This window comes from Capra hircus, chromosome 3 (genome assembly GCF_001704415.2).
Source record: "Capra hircus breed San Clemente chromosome 3, ASM170441v1, whole genome shotgun sequence".
Lineage (NCBI taxonomy): Eukaryota > Metazoa > Chordata > Mammalia > Artiodactyla > Bovidae > Capra > Capra hircus.
This window is the reverse complement of record NC_030810.1, coordinates 119,395,213-119,409,140: the sequence shown is the minus strand read 5'-3', so window position 1 is coordinate 119,409,140 and position 13,928 is coordinate 119,395,213. Positions and strand designations below refer to the sequence as shown.

Below are 13,928 nucleotides of genomic sequence, written 5' to 3'. Positions count from 1 at the left end.
AACACCTAAAACTAATGGCCAACAGAGATGGAAGTTGGCAGAGTAACAATATGAAATGAATATAACATACTGTAAAATAAACTAGCAACAAATGTCAAAGTGAACTAGCCATAACTTCTATCACTTTGCTAATCATCAGGTTACTGTCACTAATCTAGCTGGCCAAGCAGCTATCGCTTTCTTCGTGCATCATGTTATAGACAACACTTCTAAAACTTCAAGCTTGGTCCAGGAGTGTCCAGATAGAAGATGTTAGCTCTTCAATCTCTTAGTAAAAATCACCCCTCCCCGAATTCACCCCTACTCCTGTCTAAGGCATTGAATACAGAAACTTCTTGCCTTCTTTTACTCATACCTATTGAGCACCTACTATGTAACAGGTAATTTACTAAATGTTAAAGAAACTAAAATGAAATTGTCATTGTCCCAAATAAGTTAGAATCTAGTAGTGAGCAACATGCAAACACAAATATAGTAATTACTGCTGCTGCTAAGTCGCTTTAGTCATGTGCGACTCTGTACGACCCCATAGACAACAGCCTACCAGGTTCCCCCAGCCCTGGGAATCTCCAGGCAAGAAAACTGGAGTGGGCTGCCATTTCCTTCTCCAATGCATGAAAGGAAAAGTGAAAGTGAAGTCGCTCAGTCATGTCTGACTCTTAGCAACGCCATGGACTACAGCCTACCAGGCTCCTCCGTCCATGGGATTTTCCAGGCGAGAGTACCAGAGTGGGTTGCCATTACCTTCTCCACATAATAATTGAGTTATCCATAAAATACAAGAACATGGGGAAGGAATGCCTATATTCACCTAGAGGAAATTAGATATTATTACAGATTATTTCAGATGAAGATGAAGATCCAATACTTTGGCCACCTGATGTAAACAACTGACTCACTGGGAAAGACCCTGATGCTGGGAAAGACTGAGGGCAGCAGGAGAAGGGGGGACAGAGGATGAGATGGTTGGATGGCATCACCAACTCAACAGACATGAGTTTGAGCAGGCTCCGGGAGTTGGTGATATACAGGGAAGCCTGGCATGCTGCAGTGCACAGGGTCTCAAAAGAGTTGGACACGACTGAGCAACTGAACTGAACAGATAAGAGCTGAGGCTCAAAGGATGAAACTAAACTTGCCAAGTAGGTAGGAGGTGCATGGGAAAGCACACACCACTAACCGAGAAAAGTAGAAGAAAAACACAGAACAAACAAATAACATTTTATGCTCTAAGAACCAAAGGTAGCTGGATGAAGCCAAAACAAACATTTGCATATATTCAGGATTTCTTTAACAGAGGATGCTCCAAGGCTACCAGAGGACTAACTTCCTTCTGTTTCATCTGTACCATGAGAAGGACTTTTGGGAGTCCTCATGGTATAGACAGTCCCAGAATATTGTATAAAGTCTCTTACAGGAATCCATACATGATTGGGATCCTGAGATTTGTTTCTATTTACCTTGACCTTCAAGGCCACCAAAACTGAAGTTTAGATATAAGACTGACAAATGTCTTCAGGGCAAAAGCTATCATGCTCACTTCTCTGGATTCACAGTTTTCCCTTCCTTTTGTATAATTTTATATCTTTACTTTGGCTGTGCTGGGTCTTCGTTCCTGGGTGGGCTTTTCTCTAGTTGTGGAGTGCAAGGAGTACTGTCTAGTCGCAATGCACAGGCTTCTCACTGTGGTGGCCTCTCTTCTTGTGGAGCACAGGCTCTGGCGTGCGTGGGCTCAGTGCTGCCACTCCCAGGCTCAAGAGCTGCGGTTCAAGGGCTTAGCTGCTCCACAGCACATGGAACCCTCCCAGATCAGGGACCGAACTCATGCCTCCTGCACTGGCAGCTGGACGCTTTACCACTGAGCCACTAGGGAAGCCTTCCCTTCCATTTTAGACTGACAATTCTTTACTATCAAAATAGTCTTTTGTTACTTTTAGTATAATTTTTTAATCAAATATTTCTGAGTTCATTTCAGTAGGAGAATTGGTCCAAAGAAACTAGCCTGTAACTTTAAGGGGGAAAGCTTTTATATATATATATAATACATATAGCTTTTATATATATCATATATATATATATTTGAGATCTATGATATATATAATTAAGATATGATGCCATTAATAAGGAACACTTAAATCTACTTTTTTTAAGTTTTAAAAATTTTATATGCCATTAATTAATTTTCCCATCAACTCACAGGATCTAAAAATAGAGCGGGACTATAAGAACAGGTAATATCTGACTCAAGATCAAAAAACTTTACTTTCCTATGTAATGAATTATCAGTGCTTCAAAACAATAAATATATATGACAGCAAATTTTGACCTATTAAAACCATTCTAAGAAAACTATAGTCTTTTTATACTTAAAATCTATTAAAGTATTATCTTAGTCATTTCTCAAATTAAAAAGAGTAATCACTTTAAAGGGAAAATAAAATCTTTTAAAAATTACTCCAATAGGTATATTCACAAAATAATTGAAAGCAGGGGCTTGGAGAGAGATTTGTACTGTTATGCTCATAGCAGCATTATTCACAATAGCCAAAAAGGTGGAAATAACCCAAGTGTCCACTGGCAGATGAAAGCATAAGCAAAATATGATATATACATACAATGTCAGCTTTAAAAAGAAAAGAAATCCTGACACATGAATGAACCTTAAGGACCTTATTCTAAGTAAAATAAGCCAGTCATATAAGGACAAACACTGTATACACACACTTTTATGAGCTACCTGGAATAGACAAATTCAAGGAGATACAAAACAGAATCATGGTTGCCATGCGCTGGAGAAGGGAAGAATGGAGCATTACTGCTTAATGAACAGGGTCAGCTTTGCAAGACTAGAGTTTTGTGGCTCAATGATGGTGATGATATCACAACAATATGAATCAACTTAATGCTGGTACATTGAACTCTAGAAAATGGTTAACAAGCTGAATTTTATGTAATGTGTATTTTCACAATTTTTATTTTAAAAAGTAAAGCTCTATATTAAAAAAAATTATTCCATTGGTATCTAGATATTTAAATTCTATAAACATTAAACTTCTGATGTGTGCTGCATGCTGTCACTTCACTTGTGTCCGACTCTGTGCGACCCCATGGACTGTGGTCCACCAGGCTCCTCTGTCAATGCTCCAGGCAGGAATACTAGAGTGGGTAGCCATTCCCTTCTCCAGAGGATCTTCCTGCCCTAGGAACTGAACCTGGGTCTCCCTCATTGCAGGCAGATTCTTTATCTGAGTCACCAGGGAAGGCCCAATTTTTGATTGTGATAATCCAAAAGTATTCCACATATACATTATTCTAGGAAGTTCTCTCTGTTGTAAGAAAAAGGTTTTTTGAGTAATTGCAAACTAAGACAATCAGGATTTGGAAACAACAACTTTCCCTCTGCTAAGTCAGGACAGATAAGTAAAGCTATCTCTCCTTTAATGAAGAAGAGCCTCAATATAAATCTCTTTTTAGGCTGTAGAACCACAAACATTTATTTAATTATCTAAACTATTTAAATGCAGAAAAAAAATTTTTTTAAATGAACCATTTATTCTGTAAGATTGCTAATATTAAAACTTTAGTCTGATAATCTACAATGTCCTCATTCACATGAAAGTATATGTATACCTACTTACTTATATAAAGTCAGAAAAAGAGCCAATAAAAATTAGAACATAATCCTAATTAAAACTCAGTATGATATCCCAGTTTACTGAATTGGATGTTATGAGCATTTTATTAGAACCTACCCACTGTGTGTAAACTGATAAAATTCGTTTCTTAAAATGCTTGGCTGATTCTGTGATTATAAGATTAGATTCTGTGAGCATAAAAGAAAAAAAAAATTACAGTTTTCCCCACGAAGAACGGTTTATTGAGATATCATTTTTTGCAATTTTATCCCCATGAATAAATGAAGCATATTTAAATTTTCTAGAGTTGAATAAAATCTAATGTTTTCCTAAAGAAATTAAGTAACTGCATGCAATAACTTCCAAATTATATAATAAACTTTAGCAAAATAACAACATTCTTTGCAAATGCCCACTTTATGATTATGCACTACTTGATTTCTAGCTTCTTTTTTTTCTCTCATTAAGTCGTAGATTTTTAAAAACCACTTTACCTTTCTGCTGTAAGGATTACTAATTACTAGCTTGGTGTCATCTGAGCCAGATAAAATATATTCTCCAGTCTCATTCCAACAGATTGTATTAACCTAAGAAGAAAGCAAAAGAAATTTAAGCATACTTAAAGTAATAATAAGTATGGCATCTTCAATTAGCTGATGGTTCAGAATTTTATATCACTAGACAGCATATTCAAAAGCAGAGACATTACTTTGCCAACAAAGGTCCATCTAGTCAAGGCTATGGTTTTTCCCACGGTCATGTATGGATGTGAAAGTTGGACTGTGAAGAAAGCTGAACGGCAAAGAATTGATGCTTTTGAACTGTGGTGCTGGAGAAGACTCTTGCGAGTCCCTTGGACTGCAAGGAGATCCAACCAGTCCAATCTAAAGGAGATCAGTCCTGGGTGTTCTTTGGAAGGAATGATGCTGAAGCTGAAACTCCAGTACCTTGGCCACCTCATGCAAAGACTTGACTCACTGGAAAAGACCCTGACTCTGGGAGGGATTGGGGGCAGGAGGAGAAGGGGACAACAGAGGATGAGATGGCTGGATGGTATCACCAACTCGATCGATATGAGTTTGGGTGAATTCCGGGAGTTGGTGATGGATGGGGAGGCCTGGCGTGCTGCAATTCATGGGGTCGCAAAGAGTCGGACACGACTGAGCGACTGAACTGAACTGAATGAGATTACATCTATGGTAAATAATATACCAGTTTACTTAGTGAAAATATATACTGAGTACCATTTAGCAAACACAATGCTCCATTAATTTATAAAGACTCATAAATTAAGTATGAGTCTTTCTTAAGTTCTATTTAAATTTATTTTAAATAGTCCATTTTATATACAGGGATATAAAACCAAGTCACCTAAAAAGGAATTAGAAAAACTCACTAAAGAGCTTTAGCAATTAAGGCTGTGTGGTACTGTCATGATCACAAACATATATATAAATCAATGGCATAGAACTGAGTCCAAAAATAACCCTTATATTTACGGTTCAGATAATTCTTCACAAGGGGGCTAACTAAGACAATTGAATGGAGAAAGAATAATCTTTTCAACAAATGGTGCAGTAACCACTAGATATACACAAGGAAAGAACAAATCTGGATCCCTACTTCACATCATATGTGTGTTAATCGCTCAGTCATGCCCGACTCTTTGTGACCCCATGGACTGCAATCCACCAGGTTCCTCTGTCCGTGAGATTTTCCAGGCAAGGATACTGGAGTGGGTTGCCATTTCCTTCTCCAGGGGATCTTCCCAACCCAGGGATCGAACCAGGGTCTCCTGCACTGCAGGCAAATTCTTTACCGACTGAGCTACAAGGGAATCCCTAAGTAACTAAAAATGATCAAAGATTTAAATGTAAGAACCAAAACTTTAAAACTCTTAGAAGGAAACAGATCTCAATCTTCATGAAAACTAGAACCACAATAACCACTTCACATTCATTAAGATGGCTATAGTAATTTAAGAAAAAACATAGCATATAAGAAGAAAATGCTAAGAAATTGGAACTCTGATACATCTCTTGTAGGGATGCATTACAGTACAACTATTTGGAAAGCAGTTTGGAAGTATGTCAAAAACTGAAACAGTTACCCTGAAGTAAAGTCGCTCAGTCATGTCCAACTCTTTGCGACCTCATGGACTGTGGCCTACGAGGCTCCTCAGTCCATGGGATTTTCCAGGCAAGAGTACTGGAGTGGGTTGCCATTTCCTTCTCCAGAGGATCTTCCCAACCGAGGGATCGAACCCAGGTCTCCCGCACTGCAGGCAGACGCTTTACCGCCTGAGCCACCAGAGAAGCCCTTAGCTGAAATAGTAACCCTATGAGCCAGCAATTCTACAAAATGTAGAGTTTTCAGAGAACTGAAAACATACCACATAAAATCTTGTACACAAAAGTTCATAGCTGCATTATTGACAACAGGCAGAAAGGGAAGGGAAGTAATTCAAATGTCTACCAACTCATACTGAGTGAAGTAAGTCAGACAGAGAAGGAGAAATATCTTATGATATCCCTTATATGTAGAATCTAAAAAGAAATGATACAAATGAACTTACAAAACAGAGATTCACAGACTTAGAAAATAAACTTGTGGTTGCCAGGAGGAAGGGAGTTTCAGAAGGTCATGTACAGGTTGCTATACTCAAAACGGATAACCAACAAGAACCTTCTGTATAGCACATGGAAGTCTATTCAATGTTATGTGCCAGCCTGGATAGGACGGGAGTATGGGGGTGAATGGATACACGTATATGTATGGCTGAGTCCCTCTGTTATTGAACTGAAACTACCACAACATTGTTAATCAACTATAACCCAATACAAATAAAAAGTTTTGAAGTTTAGGGAAAAAAGATATTTCCCCCCCCTGCCAAAAAAGTGACTAATTCATTTCCTCATAATAAAATATCCATACAATGAAGTATTATTCAGGCATAAAAAGAAATAATAATACATGGTGCAACATGGATGAACCTTAAAACTATTACAGTAAGCAAAAGAAGCCAGTCTGAAAGGCTACATATTATATGGTTCATTTACATTAAAATTACGGAATAAGCTTATCTAGAGAAACCAGAAAGCAGATGTAGTGACTGCCAAGAGCTGGCAGAGGGGGAACGGGTTCACTGATAACTGGTATGGGCTTTCTCTTTCGGATGGTGAAAATATACTGGAATTAGGTAGTGGTGACTGCTATACAACTTTATGAATATAGTAAAAAAGCAATGAACCAAACACTTAAAACAGATGAATTTTTATGAAATGTGAACTGTATCTAAGTAGTTTCAAAAAAATTACTGACTTTCACTTTTTAGTCAAGATGGAATAAGAAGAACCAGATTTACTATCACATCTGAACAACCAAAAAACAGCAGAATATACATTCTTTTTAAGTACACATGATATATTTAGCAATACAGAAAACATTTACTTAGGGGACATAAAATAAGTCTCAATATATTTAAAAGACTTCAAGTTCCACATAAATATGCTCTGTGTCCGAAACAGAATTAAATTAGAAATCACTAACACAAAGAAATATTTGAAAACTATAAAATAACAGATGGTCAAAAAAGAAATCACAGAATTACAAAATATTTTTAACTTGTTTTTTCCTTTTATTAAAGCAAAACATATCTTGATTTATGCACTGCAGGTAACACAGTACTTAAAAGCAAATTTATAGCACAATAACACCTATATTAGAAAGATAAAGGTACCATAACAATGACTTTTGCTTCCAGTCTAAAAGCTATAACAAGGAGACCAATGAAATCAAAAGTCAAAAGACAACTGGAAATAATGAATGTAAGAGCAGAAATCAATGAAAAAGAAAACAGGAAAACACAGAAAACTGATAAAACCAGAAACTGGTGCTTTGAAAAAACAAATAAAATTAATGCACCTCTACTCAGATTAATCAAGAAAAAGAAAGGGTGGAGGAACTTATTATCAATATCAAAAATGAGAGCAGTTAACACATAACATCATTATGACTACTTGAACATGTAATAACATGTGAACAACTTTATACAATAAATTCAATGATAGAGAGAGCTAACAAAAGCCTTGAAATATAAATACTAAACAAAATTTACTCAAGACGTTTCCCATTTTTCTTAAACTGTAGTTAGAATTTTCACCAAAGAAAACTCCAGGCCCAGACTGCTCTACTGGTGAAATCTGTTGAATATTTATTTCAAATAATGAAAATTTTGTACCAACTCTTTCAGAAAATTAAAGAGAATAGTATACTTCCAAACTCACTGGCACAAGATGATGGATCGATACCCTTAATGTACACACAAAAATTCTAAAACAATTTTAGCAAACTGAATAAATCAGTGTAAGAAAACAGATAATACATCACGACTCAAGGAGATTTATTTCTGAAATGCAAAAACAGTTTGACACGCAAATCAATACAATCCATGATATTAACAAACAGAAACAGAAAATCATATGATCACTGCAATAAATGCAAAATAGACATTTGAAAAATAACCAAGGAACAGTTCACAATAAAAGCTCTCAGCAAAACTGAAAGGAACTTTCTTCAATCTGACAATGAATATTTATTTTAAAAAATCATACTAAATAATGAAAGCCTGGATGCTTTCCCTCTACGATTAGAATAAGAAAAGGAAGTTGGCTCTCTCACCACTTCTGTTCAACACTGTCTAGAATTTTAGAGTACAATAAGATAAGAAAAAGAAATAAAAGGAAATCAGACAGAAAAGAAGTAAAATGTCTCAGATGACATGACTGTTTATGTAGAATAATAAAGCTGGCTTAAAGCTCAACATTTGGAAAACAAAGACCATGGCATCTGGTCCCATCACTATATGGCAAATAGATGGAGAAACAGTGGAAACAGTGGCAGACTTTATTTTGGGGGGCTCCAAAATCACTGCAGACGGTGATTGCAGCCATGAAATTAAAAGACACTTACTCCTTGGGAGAAAAGTTAAGACCAACCTAGACGGCATATTAAAAAGTAGAGACGTTACTTTGCCAACAAAGATCCGTCTAGTCAAGGCTATGGTTTTTCCAGTAGTCATGTATGGATATGAGAGTTGGAGTATAAAGAAAGCTGGGCACTGAAGAATTGATGCTTTTGAACTATGGTGTTGGAGAAGACTCTTAGAGTCCCTCGGACTGCAAGGAGATCCAACCAGTCCATCCTAAAGAAATCAGTCCTGAATATTCATTGGCAGGACTGATGCTGAAGCTGAAACTCCAGTACTCTGGCCACCTGATGCAAAGAGCTGACTCATTTGAAAAGACCTTGATGCTGGGAAAGATTGAAAGTGGGAGAAGGGGATGACAGAGGATGAGATGGTGGATGGCATCACTGACTCAATGGACATGGGCTCCGGGAGTTGGTGATGGACAGGGACGCCTAGCCTGCTGCAGTCCATAGGGTCACAAAGAGTCGGACATGACTGAGCAACTGAACTGAGAGAATCATAAAAAAGGGGAATGGACTAACATTTAGGAAGTTTGATGGACACAGATGAACACAATACTCCCTTGGTAACCATGAGGATGAGTTCCAGGAGAACCTAACAAATATAAATCTGTGGATGTTCAAGTCCCTTACACAAAATGGAACATTTCAGTCAACCCTCAGTAGCCATAAACGAGAAACTTGCAGACATGGAGGGACGATCATATGTAAAAACAGACAACATGAGGGATTAAAACCACATTTTAGGGACTTGGCCTGGCAATCCAGTGATTAAGATTTTGCCTTCCAATGCAGGAGGCATGGGTTTGATCCCTGGTCAGGAAGCTAAGATTCTACATGCCTCACAGCCAAAACATCAAAACATAAAACAGAAGCAATATTATAACAAATTGAATGAAGATTTTTTTAAATGGTCTACATCAACATAAAAAAAAAACTTAAAAAAAAACACTTTGATATCTACTTGTTGTTCAGTCACTAAGTCGTGTCCAACTCTTTGCAACCCCATGAACTGCAGCACACCAGGCTTCCCTGTCCTTCACTATCTCCCAGAGTTTGCTCAAACTCATATTCTTTGAGTTGGTGATGCCATTCAGCCATCTCAGCCTCTGTTACTCCCTTCTCCCTTTGCCTTCAATCTTTCCCAGCATCAGTCTTTTCCAACCAGTTGGCTCTTTGCATCAGGTGGCCAAAGTATTGGAGCTTCAGCTTCAGCATCAGTCCTTTCAATGAATATTCTGGGTTGATGTCCATTACAATTGACTGGTTTCAGATCTTCGTGCTGTCCAAGGAACTCCCAAGTCTTCTCTAGCACCACAATTTGAAAGCACTCAGCATTCAATTCTTCAGCATTCAGCTTTCTTTAGGGTCCTACTCTCACATCCATGTATGACTACTGAAAAAACATAGCTTTGATTACACAGTCATTTGCCAGCAAGGTGATGTCTCTGCTTTTTAATATAGTGTCTAGGTTTGGGATAGCTTTTCTTCCAAGGAGCAAGTGCCTTTTAATTTCATAGCTGCAGTCACCATCCATAGTGACTTTGGAGCCCAAGAAAATAGTCTCACTACTTCCTTTTTTTTCCCATCTATTTGCCATGAAGTGATAGGACTATTGAGCTTAAAGCCCACTTTTTCACTCTTCTTTCACCACCATCAACAGGCTGTTTATTCCTCTTTGCTTTCTGCCATTAGAGCGGCATCATCTGCATATCTGAGGTTGTTGGTATTTCTCCCAGCAATTTTGATTCCAGCTTGTGAGTCTGCCAACCCGACATTTTGCATGACGTACTCTGCGTATAAGTTGAGTAAGCAGGGTGACAATATACAGCCTTGACGTACTCCTTTCCCAATCTGGAACCAGTTCCTTATTCATGTCTGGTCCTAATTGTTGTTTCTTGTCCTGAATATAGGTTTCTCAGGAGGCAGATAAAGTGGTCTGATATTCTCATCTCTTTAAGAATTTTCCAGTTTGTTGTGATTCACGTAGTCAAAGGCTTTAGTGCAGTCAATGAAACAAATGTAGATGTGTTTTGGAATTCCCTTGCTTCTTCTATGAGATCCAGTGGACTCTGGCAATTTGATCTCTGGTTCCTCTGCATTTTCTAAAACCAGGTTTTACATGTGGAAGTTCTCGGTTTATATACTACTGTTGAAGCCTAATTGAAGGATTTGAGCACTACCTTGCTAGTATGTGATCTGAGTGCAACTGTACAGTAGTTTGAACATTCTTTGGCACTGCCTTTCTTTGGGATTGGAATGAAAACTGATCTTTTCCAGTTCTGTGGCCATTGTTGAGTTTTCCAAGTTTGCTGGCATATTGAATGTAGCACTTTAACAGCATTATCTTTTAGGATTTTAAATAGCTCAGCTAGAAATCCATCACCTCCTCTAGCTTTGTTCGTAGTAATGCTTCCTAAGATGCACTTGACTTCACACTCCAGGATGTCTGCCTCTAGTATCTACTAGAATGTCTAAAATTTTTAAAACAATGAATGTATCAGGTTTGAAGGAAGAAAGCTACAACAGTGTAATAGTAGCAAACTTCAACATACCACATAAACAATGGATAAATCATACTGACAGAAAGTCAACAAGGAAACATTAGACTTGACATATTTAGATCAAATGAATCTAATACATATAGAGAAAATATTCGATCCAACGGCAACAGAACATCCTTAAGTGCACACAGAACATTCTCCAAGATAAATCATATTAGATCAAAGAACACATATTAGCAAATTTCAAAGAATAAATCATACCAAGTATCTTTTCTGACCACAGTGCTATGAAAAAAATAGAAATCAATAGGAAGAAAACTGAAAATTTGACCAACATGTTGAAGTTAAATAACACATTCCTAGACAACCAGATCATCAAAGAAAAAAAAGAATCAAAAATATCTTGATACAAGTGAAAATAGAAATAAAACATATGGGATGCAGCAAAAGTAGTTCTAAGCAGGAAGTTCACAGCAATCAATGCCTACATTAGAAAAAAAAGATCTCAAATAAACCACCTAAATTTACACACTGAAGAACTAGAAAAGAAACACAAAGTCCAAAGCTGGCAGAAGGAAAGAGATGATAAATATCAGAGCAGAGAGGGCTGCTGTTGCCAGAGACCCCGTCCCCTCTGTGAGCCACTGTTGACCCATGCCTCCACAGGAGACCCTCCAACACTAGCAGAGGATGCTATAATATCCTTCATGGTATCCATGGCAACTATACTTATAACCGGAGGATTTTTTTGAGCTTTGCCACAAAGAAGAGCCAACACCCTCATCTCACAGTGGAGTTCAGGCCAGAGATCTAGCGCTTCTTATACCATGGCCTCAACAGAACTGGATTTTACCGTCACGGTGCCTGTGAACATCAAAGCAACCTCAGCCTGGCGAGCCTCAGTTTTCAGCCACAAGCTTCATTGGAACAAGCTGATTCCTTTCCAAGAAAATCAACCTTGGAACTCAACTTTCCATCCTTTCCTACAAAGTCCACCACTTCCCACAGAAACTGAGTCATCTGGTGACTCTCCCTTCTTCCAATATCTCCTTCACCATCAAAACTTTCCACAGTCTGGGCCATCCTGATTTCCAACGGTACAATAATAGTCTTCGGATTGGCCTTTCAACACCACCCTCACCTAAATCAATCATTAAGGTTTTCCGGGAATCCTAAGTACGATTTCTTATCTTTCTCACGTTTTACTGAAAGGAAATCACAAATAGGCTAAACAGAATTTTGAGGATATAGCCTAAATGCATAATGAGTTTCCAAGCTAAAACTTACACACACTAGTTGGACATGAAATACAGTGAAAGCTAAAGTCACTTAGTCATGTCCAACTCTCTGTAACTCCAAGGACTGCAAGTCCATGGAATTCTGTAGGACAGAATACTGGAGTGGGTATTCCTTTCTCTAGGGGATCTTCCCAACCCAGTGATCAAACCCAGGTCTCCTGCATTGCAGGCAGATTCTTTAGCCAGGAGGTAAGTCCAGGAATACTGGAGTGAGTAGCCTATCCCTTCTCCAAGGGATTTTCCTGACCCAGGAATTAAACGGGGGTGTTCTACATTGCAGGTGGATTCTTTACCAACTGAGCTACAGGGAAGTCCTAACTGAATATGACAATGTAAAAAATACTTTCTTTGTCTCAGAAAAAAATAGTATTTTTCCAAACAGCTACATATTTATGTATTTTTCTATTCAATGTGGGAATTATTACAGATAGTGATTTTTACCTACAAATTTCTCATGTTTCAGTGGTTTCAGTTGTAATGTCTTCTTTCATCTACATCTTTATAATCTTGTTAAGTCTAGCACAAAGTTTGTCAATTCTGCTAATCTTTTCAAAAAACCAACCATTAGTTTCACTAATCTTTTATTTTTCTATTCTCTATTTTATTCATTTCTTCTCTGATCTTTTTTTTTTTAACCACAAATTATCTAAAGTTTTTATTTTAGCCTAAAATGGGCTGTGCTAAGTCACTTCAGTCGTGTCTGACTCTATGGACCATATCCCACCAGGCTCCTTCATGGTAGTCTCCAGGCAAGAACACTGGAGCAGGTTGCCATGCCCTCCTCCAGGGGATCTTGCTGACCCAGGAATTGAAACTCTTTGAGGTTTCCTGCAAAGGTAGGCCTGCTCTTACCTACAAATTACCCTGGGATTCCCAGGTTGTGCAAGTGGTAAAGAGACAATGCAGGAAACCTCAAAGAAACAGGGTCAAAAAAAAGATAAGAGCAGAAATGAACAAAATAAAAAAATCAGAGCAGAAATGAATAAAATAGAGAACAGGAAAATAACAGAAATAGATCAGTGAAACTAAGAGTTGGTTTTTTGAAAAGATTAACAAAATTGACAAACTTTGTGTTAGACTTAACAAGATTATAAAATATAGATGAAAGAAAAGACATTACAGCTGAAACCACTGAAACATATAAGATACTAATATGAAAATTATACAGCAACTAATTACATAATCACCAATAAATTCAGAGGAACATATATCTGACCAAGACTGAATCATGAGAAGAGAAATCTGAAAAGACAAACAATGAGTAAAGAGATTAAATTAAAAACTTCCCAACAACAACAGAAAAGCCTTTGGCCAGATAGCTTCACAGGTTTTAAATGTTTTCCACACATTTAAAGAAGAATTAATAGCAACCCTTCTCAAGCTCTTCAAAAAAACTGAAAAGAAGAGAACACTCCCAAACTCATTTTCTGAGGTAAGCCTCAGAAAGGTTACCCTCACATCAAGGCCAGATAAGGATACTACAAGAAAACCACAAACCAACA

The 13,928-nt window shown here is 37.6% G+C and overlaps 1 protein-coding gene and 1 pseudogene across 6 annotated transcripts in view; one reads left to right on the top strand and one right to left on the bottom strand.

Annotated features, from left to right (window-relative positions):
• DCAF6 (DDB1 and CUL4 associated factor 6) overlaps positions 1–13,928 on the bottom strand; it is a 190,009-nt gene that overhangs the window by 125,010 nt on the left and 51,071 nt on the right. For all 6 annotated transcript variants that reach the window (XM_018046451.1, XM_018046452.1, XM_018046453.1 and 3 more), the window contains exon 3: positions 4,130–4,222. In XM_018046451.1, coding sequence (XP_017901940.1) covers positions 4,130–4,222 — 93 coding nt within the window. The remainder of the gene's footprint in view (positions 1–4,129; positions 4,223–13,928) is intronic.
• On the top strand, positions 11,116–12,404 carry LOC102171115 (annotated as a pseudogene).